Source organism: Trachypithecus francoisi, unplaced genomic scaffold (genome assembly GCF_009764315.1).
Source record: "Trachypithecus francoisi isolate TF-2019V2 unplaced genomic scaffold, Tfra_2.0 Contig01579, whole genome shotgun sequence".
NCBI classification, from domain to species: Eukaryota; Metazoa; Chordata; class Mammalia; order Primates; family Cercopithecidae; genus Trachypithecus; species Trachypithecus francoisi.
The window spans coordinates 11980631-11994171 of NW_022681442.1; the positions used below are offsets into that span (position 1 = coordinate 11980631).

At 55.3% G+C, this 13541-nt stretch overlaps 2 protein-coding genes across 7 annotated transcripts in view; both read right to left on the reverse strand.

The window, feature by feature from the left end:
• Positions 1-234: 234 nt before the first annotated feature.
• LOC117065912 lies at positions 235-6299 on the reverse strand. Its single transcript, XM_033181350.1, has one exon. The coding sequence runs from the start codon at positions 1571-1573 to the stop codon at positions 530-532; it is 1044 nt and encodes a 347-aa protein (XP_033037241.1). The 5' UTR covers positions 1574-6299; the 3' UTR covers positions 235-529.
• Positions 6300-6443: 144 nt separating this feature from the next.
• The window catches only part of GRK5 (G protein-coupled receptor kinase 5), a 250470-nt gene continuing 243372 nt past the window's right edge, over positions 6444-13541 (reverse strand). For 5 of the 6 annotated variants that reach the window (XM_033181299.1, XM_033181333.1, XM_033181323.1 and 2 more), the window contains 3 exons: positions 9276-9413; positions 8806-8937; positions 6444-7098 (listed from right to left, as the gene is read on the reverse strand). In XM_033181299.1, coding sequence (XP_033037190.1) covers positions 7000-7098; positions 8806-8937; positions 9276-9413 — 369 coding nt within the window. In that variant the 3' untranslated portion in view covers positions 6444-6999. Of the gene's footprint in view, positions 7099-7345; positions 7457-8805; positions 8938-9275; positions 9414-13541 lie in introns of all 6 variants that reach the window. The other variant, XM_033181314.1, reaches the window with a different exon arrangement.

Consider the following 13541-nt stretch of genomic DNA (forward strand, 5'->3'; position numbering starts at 1 on the left):
TTGACTATAGACCCAGCCTGCCATTCCGTTTGGGCTTTCTTTCTTTTTTTTTTCTTTTTTGGGGACAAAGTCTCACTCTGTCCCCCAGGCTGGAATGCAGTGATGCAATCTCAGATCACTGCAACCTCCGCCTCCCGGGTTCAAAGGATTCTCCTGCCTCAGCTTCCCGAGTAGCTGGGATTACAGGTGCATATCACCACACCCAGCTAATGTTTGTAGTTTTAGTAGAGTCGGGATTCCACTATGTTGGCCAGGCTGGTCCCGAACTCCTGACCTCAGGTGATCTGCCCACCTTGGCCTCCCAAAGTGCTGGGATTAGGCATGAGAAACGGTGCCTGACCAGGTTTGGGGCTTTCTAAGGCCTCTCTACTCAAAGTGTTGTCTGAGGACCAGTGGCTTCACCCAGGAGTACTTAGAAGTGCAGACTGTCCCCTACCCCAGACCCGCCGAGTCAGATTCTAGTTTATCAAGATGCCAAGTGAGTCGGAACTCCTCAAGCGTGACAGGTGCTGCTTCTGCACCTTCTGGTTTACCTGCCAGTAGTGGATGCCTCTAGAGTGCAAACTCTAGAACTCACCCCATGGCCTGCTGAATGGGTTTTTCCTGCTTTTTCCCCCAAGACAGTTAAGCCAAGTCCCCATGACAACTGGCCCACGCCTGGACAATGTTTGGCTTGGCGAACTTCTGGGCAAAGTGGTACCAGGAGCCCTGCCATGCTGTGGTTCAAGGGTCTATTCCCAGGGCCCCAGTTCTCCCTCCTCTTCACGGTCTCTGGGGATGGCAGGTGGATCCCAACGGCCTTAAGGACCATCTCCCAGAGGGCTTCTGGCTTGGAGCTCTCTGGGGCCTGGGGATGATGGCTTTGAGCCTTTCCTGAAAATGAGTTAGATGGAGGTTCTTTTGGTCCCCTCACCAAATCCACGGTTGTCTGGTGTGGACAGGATGAGCATGGGCCTGAAAGGTGTGGAGGTGAGAGGTGGGTGCTCCTCCTGCCCAGCCCACTCCATCTGCCTGGGAAGGGGCCAAAGCTGCTGGGCAGGGCAGTGTAAATGGTGAGGGGGGGGCTGGAGTCATGCGGCTGGAGTTTCTCCCGCTGACACCCTGCTTGTCCCAGGAGAGATGGCAGCTTCTGTCTGCCTGGAGGCTGGCTTGGGCAGTGGAGGCTCAGGAGTGGTGAAAGCCCCAGAGACACAGCTGGGCCCTGCGGGGAGATCCTCCCCGTCCCTGTTCTGAGATCAGAGCATTTCCTGCTCCGCCACTGTGTCTTCTGCCCTTGAAGGCTTCCCATATGGTTGGCAAATCCTCGGCCATGAGTTCCCTCCATTCTTCTATCCTGGGAGAGCCCCTTCCTCATCCCTCCCTCACTGCCAGCCGGCCCCTCTTTCTCTCTGTCCAGTTCCACAGGGTCCCCCAGTAAGCAGATTCTTCCCCAGGCTCCAGGCCTGGCTGGAGTGTGGCTCCAGGCAGGGCTGGGTGTGAATGAGTGTGAGGTCAAGGCCAGGCCTCTGCTCAAAGCCAAGGCCTCTGTGCTAGGTGGCACACGAGTTCCCACTGAATCCTCCAGCAGCCCCATCACTGAGGTGTGATCCCATTTACAGATGAAGACACCGAGGCTCAGAGTGGCCTGTTTATGGTGATATCATCAGTAGGGTGTCGGCTGAGTCCAAGCCCTGCTCATTCTATTTATTGTTGTTTTTTATTTTTACCTTTATTTTAAACATGAACATCTCAGAGTAAGCCCTGCTCATTCTAACAGCTAAGGCGAGCAGGTGGAGGGAGACAGAAGAGGTCTTGGGTCCCAGATCGGGAATCCCCATTCCAAAGTGCAAGGGCCACTGTGCCTCACTGGCTGCCTCATGTTCCAGCATGTGCCTGGCATGGTGAAGCCTGGAGAGCCACAATGGCTCCCTCTGCAGAGCCTGCCTCTTCTGTATAAAACCAGGCGGTGGGACCTACAAACGTGCCGTTTGGTGTCATGGTGCTGGCACTGACTCGAACCCTTGTCGCCCAGCTCCTCCTCGGTGCCAAGTGGCCAGAGCACTTCTAGAACCATTTGCTGGGCTTGAGATCAGAAGCCAATGGCTTGGTAAGAATTCAGGTTTTCTTGGGCTCTGCCCACTGGAGCTGGGCCATCTGTGGGTAGTTCAGGGGGTGGTCGGTGTGGGGTCCGGATTTGGGTGGGTTCCACTGTCAACCTTAGGAAAGGGTTAACCCAAAGGCCACAGGTATCTTGGGGACAGCTGTCGTATGCAGAAGAAACAGAACAAGAGCTCAGCAGCAGGAGAGAGACACCATGCTATTTCAATTAAGGAATTTATTTCTCTTTTAAAAACAACAAGAGTGGTTCCATCTAGATCCAGTGGCACTGTGACATGGTAGACGGAACACACAGAGTTAGAGCAGTGGGAGAATGGAAGCCGCTGCCTTCAGGAGTGACCGCCACCATGGAAGTTTCCATTCATGAATGTCCAAATCTCCCTGAAAAAATTAGAAAGTTTTGGATGCTAGAAGGATTATTATTATTTAACAACACCAACAGCCACTAAACTCTTCTAATTGAGAACACTTGCTTAGGGACTGTTACAAAAATGACTTCTTGATGGACTGGGGAAAGATGTCTAGATTCCACTTCGGGGGAAGTGTCTTTCTCTGCCAGGGAGAGCTGGCTTTTCAAATGTTTTCAATCACTGTCTCTGGCACAAGCCTTTACGTTTAGGCCAGGTGAGACATCCCCGGCCTGTGCAGGGTCTGACTTGCACACGCTGAGCTTCAACAGCTGGGTGGTGCGGGGGGAGGGCAGGTGCAGAAGGGGTCTCTGGGAGAGGAGGCTTTGCGATCATGGTCTATTGTGATCAGGAAGATGGAAGCTCTCTGTGTTCGTAATTCACACAGCGATGTCACTTCCAAATGTACAAATTCGTCATACTCACTATCTTTCCACAGCCAGGGCTAAACAGTTTGAAGATCCCATCTCAGAGTGTTGGGTTATGAAAGCAGGAGACCACCTCTTGGAAATACAGGTATTCAGAAGGATATGCATGCACACCAGGGGACCCCAGAGGACAGCTGAGTGTCACTCAGGCGTTTCCTCTTCTTCTCAGAGATTTCCGATTATCCAGGAAGCCACCGTCCCCTTTGGCAAGGCCTGGGATGCCAGGCTCAAGGAGGTTGCAGTGCCCCCTCCGTTTTGAGGGTAGCGGCTCAGTGTGGAAGTCGATGGGTAGCTGGAACTGACAACCGAGCCTTTGGGGAAAGGACAGGGTGTGGAGGAAGAGGAGGGATTTCTACAGGGGGGCCAGGCTCCCAGGAGAGGCAGGGAGATTTCCCGGCTTCAGGAAGGGAAGGCCTTGGTATCCCCAGGGGCTCACCTGGGCTCTGATCCTACGATGCTGTCAATGCAAAGGCTGTGTGTGTCCCCAGGACTCCCCACCACGATTTGTCTCGGCAGCCGCTTGCCGATGTGTGTATGACCCAGGCCGCACAGCTGTGTCTGTGGGGCAGGCCAGGCCTCCCCGCTCCCGCCCCTCCGAGCAATGCCTTTCAGGAAGCCTCCTGTGGCTGCGCAGGACACAGCAGCAGCGAGCAGCCCTGGAGCCCTGGGTTCCTGGCCAAGGAAGAGGCGAGAATGGGCTGCTGTGGGGTGCGAGTGCATCCTCCGCAAGGCGGGGACTGGGTCTTTTTGCTATTCTGGGTGGTATTCTGGGTGGTATTCTGGGTGCCCCCAAGGGACTCAATAAACACTTGTAGGTCATCATGGTGACCACGGCAGAGGCCGCCTCTGTCCACCAGGGACAGCAGCTCATCTCCTGAAATGCAGATGCAGAGACGCTTCTAAGAGACCCCATGTCTCACCTCGAAGGCAGGGAGTCAGTGAACATCTGGTGAAAACAATGTCATGCCTGGAGCAAGAAAGGCTCTTCGGTGAAGAGCTCAAATGCATTCAAGAGAGTTAAATCCGTTCACTGTCCAAATATGCCTTATCCTGGACAGGTGGATGGGCGGAAGATGTTTGCTTTTCATTTTAAAATACCTTTTCAAAAAATGGCCGCTATAGGCCAGGGACAGTGGCTCACGCCTATCATCTCAGCACTCTGGGAGGTTGAGGCAGGAGAATAGCTTGGGTCCAGGAGTTCGAGGCCAGTCCTTGCAACATGGTAAGACCCCCCGTCTCTACAAAAAAATTTAAAAAATTAGGCTGAGTATGGTGGTGCACGCCTATGGTCCCCGCTACCTGGGAGGCTGAGGCAGGAGGACAGCTTGGGCCCAGGAGTTCAAGGCTGCAGTGAGCCAGGATCATGCCACTGCACTTCAGCCTAGGCAACACAATGAGATCTTGTCTCAAAAAAAAAAAAATGTGGCTACAGAAAACAAGGTTAGAGGAGGGGAAGGGACAGGACTGGGGACTCAGTAGGGAGAAGGGCACTGGTCTAAAGACTTCCTTTCTCTTGCCACAAAGCAATGCATGAGCCAGAAGGAATAGGAGGCTTTAATAGGCCAAGTGACTCTGCCCCCATCTCCTCTGGGCACTCAGGGAGGGCTGGTGGTGAACATGATGGAAGACTGAAGTTATCATAGAACCCACGCACAGGTCTTGTGATAGTGCCACCAGAGCTCTCGTGACTAGAAACATGGTAGCCACACTTCTGTCATCTTTCTTGCTCCTTGGGGATTCTCTACTGCAAACGGACAGGGCACTGGTTTTCAGGAATAAAAAGAGGCTGCTTTCCAACACCAAGAATCCATTTGGTAAGGACTGAGCTGCTATGAACTGGGTAAGAGGAACCAACCTCCTGGATGGGTGGCTGGGGTGGTGGCTTGGGTTGGTGACCGTCCTAGGACGATGGTCCTTCTTTTCATCAAAAAAGGAAGTTCAGCAAGAGCTTGAGGATCTTAAAATACCGTTCAAAGAGCTTTCCACTTCCTTGGAAAACTTGGATATGGCTGTATTTGTTTTGTATTCAGCCCAAGAAAGGTAATGGAAGGAGCCTCATAAAACCAGAGGTGGTCTTGAACAAAAAAATACTGCATTAAAAAGATCTGAGGGAAGCCCAGCTAATTCTTCTCCCCCATTTCTTTGTAAAAGGACCTCAAAATGATCAGTGCCACAGGCCAGGACTCTTTCAGCAGCACGCCCCAGAACCCAGGGGTAGAGTCCGGGGGGAAGGCACGGAAACCGGGCCTCGCGGCTGGTGTGCTCACGACTGTCCTCCCCATGACTCATGCTCCAATGCTGCCTGCGTCACCCAGAAAAATGTGTTTGGGATGATCACCCTCAAAGCCCCGCTGACGGCCACAGCAGGGGTGCTCACACTCCAGGGTCATCAGAGTGATCTGGTGAGCTTTTACAAGATGCAGGTTCTTAGGCACCACTCCCAGGCATTCTCATTCTGTGGTTTGGGGTGGAGCCTGTGAGTCCGCACTTTGACAGGGGGTGCAGGTGCAGCCAGGGCAGGGTCCGCATGGTGAGAGACCCTGGCAGCTGCTGGGTGGCAGAGTCAGATACCAGGGACTCAGCCAGGCAGGGGACAGTGAGATCAAATGTTCACCCTGTCCTGGACGGGAGGTGGGAGCAGACTGGCCCCTGGTCACTTCATGGAGGCAGTAGGAGGTGGCCAGCTGCTCCCTGGGGATGGACAGCCCTGCTACAAGGGTCTAGGGGCTGCCTTCAGAGTCCCCTGGGCTGGTAAAGCCACCAAGTCCTCTGGGTGCTCCTGCCTGAAACTTTGAAGTGTCCGATAGATCTTGCCTCTGCCCCACCTTCCTGGGTGACTTTGTCTTGAGCTCCTGGTGGCCCGGTCTCTCCTTGGGCCTCTCGTTTGCCCGGAGAGACTGCCCCATCCGTGCCACAGGGGCCAGCACATTGGTGGGGCTGTGAAGGTCTCGAAACCCTGTGTACGTTTCAGTGACACGCCAGGTCCCTGGGCCAGCCTCCCTCCCCGCTACAGACTCAGTGGTGCTCCGTTAGGATGAGTGCACGGACTCACCTCCTGATGCTCCCACGGGCCCTGAGGCTTTGGGACACTTGGGGTTTCCTGACGAATCTTTACGATCCTATGCTTCTGTTAAAAATAGAACAAAAATCCCCCAATGCAAGCCTCTTGAAAACAACTGGCTTTAGCAGTCAGGACCTGCTTAGGAGGAAAGAGGCCCATCGCCCCCCTGGCTGTAAACATCTGGATCTGCGTGCCAGCTGCTTCCGGAAGGAAGAACAGACAGAGGTGGGTGCAACGGTGGCTCGGCGTGCCCCTTGAGGAGAAGGGCTCAGCCCAGACGACTCCGAGGGCCCCAGGAGAGGACATTCTGGCTGGGAGGGAGAAGTCCCACGTGTGTCTGGAACATTTAATTCAGATCGTTCCAAGCTGACAGAAGGGTGATATCAATGTGAGGAAATGGCTCCAGGGATAGATGTGGGTAAATACAAGCAATCCTTTAAAGGTGAAGTGTGAATCACTTTCTACATTTAATAAAGACATTTTCTCATTTGAGGCTCTGGAAGTCTTGAGTCACATTTGTTTTTTTTTTTTTTTTGGTAAACCCCTCCCCGCTAAAATGCCTCGGAACACATGGCTTAACAGTGGCTGCACAGAAAATATACACCCTCAAAGTCTCACTTTCTTTAAATACAAATATACAAAATGTAAACTGAGACAGTAGAGAAATTTACAAAACTTTTCTTTAAAAATCATAAAGACAAAATTCAGTTCTAGTTATGACGCTATTAAAATACGTGCAAGTTGTCGTATCCAATTGGATTTCTATTGCAATGTTCACCAAAGACAAATCCAATCCACCCCGGCTGGGGCCGCCTCGGAAAACAGACCTGAGTGGAAATTTCTTTGAGAAACCTCGAGGTTCTACGTCGACGGGATGGACGGCCTCCTTCCCCAGCTCCTGGGGGGCTCCCCTGGCAGCCCCACCAGAGCAGAAGCTCCAGCACTTCCGCTTCTAAGGAGAAGGTCTGGGCTGGCTCCACTGTGGACTTCAAGGCCAGAGCCGAAACTAGCTGCTTCCGGTGGAGTTCGAGCTGACGTGGTTTGAGTTTATGTGGTGATTAAAATTGGTCTTGGAGCTGGGCGAACTCTTGGAATTGTTCTGATGCTGGGGTTGGGGTTGGGGGAGACAGGGGATGGAGAGAACAGAAGTCAGTCTTGGGAGCCCTGGGGAGGGGCAGGGGCTGCCCCCACCAGCTCTAACCCTTGCTTTTCATGGCCTTTGGAAGTCTCCCCTCAAAGCCAGGTGCAAGGGCCACCCCTGGAGGCACAGGGCTTTATCTGGTAAATGGGAAGAGCCAAAGAATTAACAGAACCTCCCATCAGGGTGGAGGCGACCCCCCAATAATATCCACCTTGCTTAAGCCTGCAGGCCTAGGGTTACACTGCCCGAGCTGGAATTCTCAGTCTGCCCCTCCCTCGCAGAGTGGCCTTGGGCATGCAATTCCGTCTCCCAGTTTCCTCTCCTGTAACACGGGAGAAGAGCAGCTTCCGCAAAGGGTGGCTGGGAGGATACAATGGGGCCTCGTATGCAAAGGGCTCTAGCGAGGGCCCACCTGGGAAAGATGCGTGGTCGTTCCCATTCCTCGGGCCCTCCCTCTGCATCCCGTGTGTGATGGGCCCTTCATGTTGCAGAGGGGAGGAGGAGGGAGGCAAGGAACGTTTGCTTCACAGGTGCTGGTGCCCACACCACGCTAAGGGCCGCCACCCATGGCTCTAGGCAGCAGGCATTTCTATCCTGATGTTTCAGGCAGGCAAACTGAGGCAGGAGAGGTTCCGTAAGTTTCCACATAACCAAGAAGTGTCAGGGCTGAGTTTGAACCCGGGTCTGTGAGACTACATGGTAATTTCTCTTTCTAGGACCCAGGGTGTTCTCAGCGTGCCCGGCCGTGAAGGGAGGGAGGTCATTCTTCCTAGAACTTCCATTTTACTTGATGGAAGCATTGAAGTGTTATATTTTTATATTATCACTGGCCTAGTGTGCCTATCCTGGAGCTGGCTCTTTGGCGAAGGGAGGAAGGAGCAGAACCAGGTGGGGGAACCTCCGAGGCTCCAGGATGGGTACACTGGACCACAGCTTCCTCAAGGGCCAGGCCAAGATGGGGTGTATGGTGGCCCCCTTCACGGTGTGGGGTGAGTTGGGGGCCCTTCCCCGGCATTTCCTCCACTGGCTCACACCAGCCCTTACCCAGGGCCAGGCTGTGACTCGTTTCCCAACAGCCCTGTCTCCTCTGGCTGCCAGCTGGAGGGCACAGCACTGGATGGGGGCCATCCCAGGAGCCGGAAGGTTCTGCGGGATCAGCTTCTACCCCCAGTTCTCCCTGAGCTTATGATGTTCAGTCTTTACATGACTGAGGCTTCATAAGGACCAGAGAGGGCAGCGGTTCTCAACCAGGGGTGGCTGTGCCCCCCCAAGGACATTCAGCAATGTCTGGCGCTTTTATGGGCTGTCATGACTGGGGAATGGGGTGTTGCTGCATCTGGTGGGTGGAGGCCAAGCTTGCTGCCTCAAATCCTGTGATGCACAGGACAGCCCTGTGACAAGGAATTAACTGGCCCCAGGTGCCAATAGTGTCAAGGTGGAGAAACCCAGAGGGAGGGTGAATTTGGGCCGGCTCTGCCCTTCTGCCGTGGGGATCCCATCAGCTGCAGTGGGTGTCAGGGGCCTCAGACATATCAGTTACCCTCCAGGCTGCTACTGCCCCAGACTCCCGAGCCCTCCGAGGATCTCTCCTGTGGGTCTTCTGGTTTCCCATGGAAGTGAGCCAGGGGTCTCGGGGCTGGCGCCGGGACTCGCCAGGCACAGGTGTCTCACCTGACGCTTGAAGATTCTCTGGAGCAGCCCTTTCTTTGGCGGCTCCGGAGGGTGATTTCTGTTCAGATCTGGCGAGAGGGTACCATTAGGTCCAAACACGTTCAGCTCCTTAAAGCATTCTGTTTCTATCATCTGGAGGGGCCGTGAGAAAAAACACAGGCCGTCACCTGGGGTGGTCAGGAAGCCCAGCAGCAGAGCCACTGGGGCTGACCCCTCCCCTGGCCTCACCTGCCCATGAGCCACAACCCTTCCAGGTCTCAGGGGCTGGGCGAGGCTCCCCCTCAATGACTGGCCCGTGGTGGCCACAGCTCCCTGCCTGGCCACTGACAGCTTTTATGTGCTGCCTTCATGGAGAAAACAGAAACCACGCGCTCATCCTCCTGCCGCCAAACTCATATTCCTGACGCCTCCTTCCCCCCGTCAGTCCCTCCCTCCCAACCAGTGCCAAGCAAGTGGCCTACCCCGCTCACCTCATTTTGCCATGGGATGGACACAGAACCCGTGGAGAACTTGGAGTAGAAGTCGTCATCTGTGTGGTCCAGATTGACGCCCTTCACAGTGGAGAACTGCTCGATGTCCAGCACGTCCTTACAGTACACAGCGCGGGGCTGCCAGGGGCACAGGGCTGGTCACACATGTGTCCTGCCTGCGGCTCCAGTGGCCCCAAGCCCAGGCCTTGGGGTTTTAACGGGGGAGCAGAGGGGAGTCTGCCCAGGACCCACCCCTAGAACTGCTGTGGGTGGTGGCTGGAGGGCGTGTGGCTCAGGGGCAGGTGAGTCCAGGGGAGGGGTTGGCCCCAGTGGCTTGGCTGGGCTTCCTGTCCACCTCGGATGATGGCCTGTGGTTGTGTTTTGCAGGATCCCTCCAGGTGAGAGTGCCGCCCTCCCTCAGATCCATGAAAGGGACGCTGGCAGGGGTGACACAAGAGCTCGGGGCACCTGGGTGCCCAGTCCAGGGCTCCTTTTGCCATCGCTCCCTTACCAGTATGGGACAGACATGGGCTGCAGTCCCAGCAGCGGGGCTTATGAACTCTGGGGAAGTCTCATATCCCCTGAGGCCTGTGTCCTGTTTCCTTCCCGGCAAAATGGGGACAACAAGGTCCCTCGTTGGGGCTGCTGTCAGTGCTGGCCACCGAGCCTGGCGCCCGTAACTGGGAGCTGGTATTATTATTGTACCAGGGCATATCTTTTACCTTACTCATCCTCAACTGTGCACTGGGGGCCTGCTCTATGCCAGGGCAGAGATGAACCTGGGTGGACCTTGCCCTCTAAGAGTTCAAGGTTGGTGCGGGGAGGCTTCCCAGAGGCCCTGGAGATGAGGCCTTTACACAGACGGCCCCAGGTGGGGTGCCAAGGAATCCCTAGACCTGGTGACACATCTGTCACTGGAGGGTAGAGGCTACCTCCTGCTCACAGTCTCCTGACATGTGGCTAATTCGAAGGCTGTGCATCAGTGCACCAGCTCAGTGAGGGTTCCGCCATGCCAGGAAGGTTCTAGCAATGGTCTCAGGGCTCGGCACTTTCTGGGACTCTCCCCTCCGGTCTGCGCTGGTCTCCAGCTCAAGGCTCGAGGCCATGCTGTCCCCAGCAGAGCAAACCATGGGCCCAAGTGCATGTGGGTGGAAGCAGGGGTGGGGGCAGGGGTGTCCGGGTGCTGAGCTGCCACGCTTCTCTCGTTCCCAAAGCCCGGGGTGCACGCCACCGTGGAACTCAGCGGACTTTTAGCTGGAAGCAGGACCACATCATTCACGCGGTCAGCGCAGAATGAAAACGCAGGGCCCATGTTGCACATTTAGAATTTTAAGATGGCAACAGAGGGCACGGAGCCAGGTGTGGGGCCAGGGTGCCCTAAGGGGTGCCCAGGTCAAGCTCACGAAACTGGCCCTGGGTGGCTTGCAGAGGAATGTTAGAAATGAGCGTATTTTAAAAATCTGTAATGGAACAGGAAGTTATCTTGCACACCCAAACTCCTCTTTCATGGCTATTATTTCCTTGCAAAGGTTTCCTTTTAAAATACGTTGATTTTTATTTTTAAAAAGTGTCAATGGAAGTGAAAAAGATGATGTCACTAACAGCGCTTGTGGTTTAGGAACGTGGCAGCAGCCCTGACAGTGGTGTGGGGACAATTGTGGAGGCTGGTGGGGATGACCATTGGGGGCTGGCAGGGACAACCGTGGGGGCCTGGCGGGGACGACCATCGGGGGCTGGCGGGGATGACTGTGGGGGGCTGGCATGCAGCCTGGGGAGGGCCAGTGGGGAAAAGGCAAAGTCCCCAGCTCACAGTGACTTCACACTCCAGGGCCTGCAGCCTTTGCTCACCTGAGGCCTCAGATGCCAGGAATAGGGGCCCTGGGCCAGAGGGTACACGGTGGGGGGAGGAGGGCACTGGCGGGCTGCTCTGTGCACCTTGTCAGGCTGTGCGCCTTGTGGGGCTCTGCTACCTCATCCTCCTAATGCCCTGATTCGAGATGGCCAGCGTCACTCCCAGAGTGACCAACTGTCCCTGTGTCCTGAGGACACAGGACTTTCAGTGCTAAAAGCAGGACAGTCCCAGGCAAAGCAGGACAGTCAGTCGCCCTGATCCTCAGAGCCGCCTCCTTCCACACGCTGCTTCTGGGGCCCAGAACACTCTTCTCCAGCCGTGCCTGGGTGCACGCACGGAGGCCCTGCTACTCTCCAATCTTCCTTAAGGCTACCTGTTCTCTTCTCTTGTGACTCATATTTCTACTTGTATTTAAGGGGTTTTGCTGACAACCCTCCTCCTTTCCAGACTGGAAGTTCCATGTAGGAAACAACCAACCGTTTTGTGCGCCGTGGGATCTCCCTTGGGGCCTGGCATGGGACCTGGAGTGTGCTGGAAGGTAGAGAAATAGTTCCAATGCCATGACTAATCTCAGCCCATCACCATAGCAACAGGTAGCCCAGAGGCCACAAGGATGGCCACCCGGGTTCCAAACCTTTGCCACACCCCCAATCTGGGTGCCCACATCCTCTCTAATTTCGGACATCAGCCCAGTGGCACAACCATGATGTTCATGCAGTCATGCTATGTGGTTTCCTGGAATACCAAGGAGTGGCCGCTCCCAAAGCCCTCGACACTGAAAACAAACGACAAATAAACAACACACCCCTGCGCGTGGCACTTCTCATAATAGTGACTCTCAACCCTGGCTGCACACTAGAACCAGCTGGGGAGGTTTCAGAACTCCCAAAGCCGAAGTCTTACCCCAGCCTCCCTGGGCGCCGGGTCCAAGGCGAGTGTTGCTCATGCTCCCCCCGCGGTTCCCCAGGCAGCCAGAGTCGAGAGCAATGCTGTGATTACCATTCTCCCCCTGCCTGCTCAAGCTCATCTGGAGATTTGAGTTGGCAGCATTCCGTGACTTTCGCTATTTTTTTTTGAGATGGAGTCTCGCTCTATCGCCCAGGCTGGAGTGCAGTGGCACAATCTCAGCTCACTGCAACCTCTGCCTCCTGGGTTCAAGCGATTCTCCTGCCTCAGCCTCCTGAGTAGCTGGGATTATATGTGCGTGCCACCATGCCCGGTTAATTTTCATATTTTAGTAGAGATGGGGTTTCACCATGTTGGTCAGGCTGGTCTCGAACTCCTAACCTCAGGTTATCCGACTGCCTCAACCTTCCCAAGTGCTGGGATTACAGGCATGAGCCACCACGCCTGGCCCTACTCTTTACATTCTCAGTGGCCCCCATGTTTCTCCAAAAAGCATTCCCTGATTACCCATCACACCCCCCCCGGCCGGACAGGGGCTGTGGTGTGGTTGCCATGGATACTGATCTGCACCCAGCAGCTTCCCAAGCCCGCTGCTGTCCCAGAGGACCAGGGGAACCCCACCTACAGGGGGTGCCAGAGTTCCAAGGACGGTCCCCACCCGTCTCCACTCAGCGCGGTACTGGTAAGTGATAACCACTGGTTCTGCGGGAGGGGGATGCAGAGGCCCCGATTTGTAGCATTTGCAAATTGCTGCTGTGCAGATGCCACCACTGGGATCTACTGTAAGCTGCCGACGCAAAGCCACTGGACACGGAATTGGGAAGAGATGTGCATATGAGCTCTCCGGAGATGCGGTCATTCGCCTGCAGCACACCACTGGTCCCCTGGCCTCCACAGCCCCGGCCCAGCCCCCACTGCCAGCAAGGGGTCATCTGTGGGAGCGTGGCAGGAGCTGAGACACAGCAGGCCTTCCTGGCTTCTGACTCCCTGACTTCACAAAGAGCAGGCCCCGAATTCACAGCTCGTATCCCACACAGATTACCCAGCCTCTGCCTGGTCTGCCTCTCTTGGGCCTCTGATCCAGCTGAGAGCTCATGATTTATTGACCATGCAGGGGACTTTCAAGGACAGTTCTACCTCAGCTGGAATCTTGCCTCACACACCGACTGGTGGACCTGGGGACCTCCTGGGAAGACACGACTCCTTGCAATGTAAGCTGCTGGGGGAGGGGCCTCTTTTGTTCCTGCCTGGCCCAGAACCTGGCGTCTGCAGTAGGTGCTCAACACATGCACGCTGAACTGAACGTGGTGGCCCTCAATGCTCTTGGAAGCATTCCCCGTTCAATTCTCACTTCACCCTCAAATCTCCCAGGCAGGCGGGAGGCGTGAGTGTTACTGGCTTCATTGGTCAGGGAGGAAACGAATGCTTAGAAGGAATCTGTCCCGGACTCCCAGACCCGGGAAAGTGCCCAAGTCTTTGGAAGCCAGTGTGGGCTCCCCGGCCCGTGC

Coding starts and splice junctions, on each gene's coding strand:
- LOC117065912 (XM_033181350.1), bottom strand. CDS start 1,573: ATGGGGCTGCTGGAGGATTCAGTGGGAACTCGTGTGCCACCTAGCACA.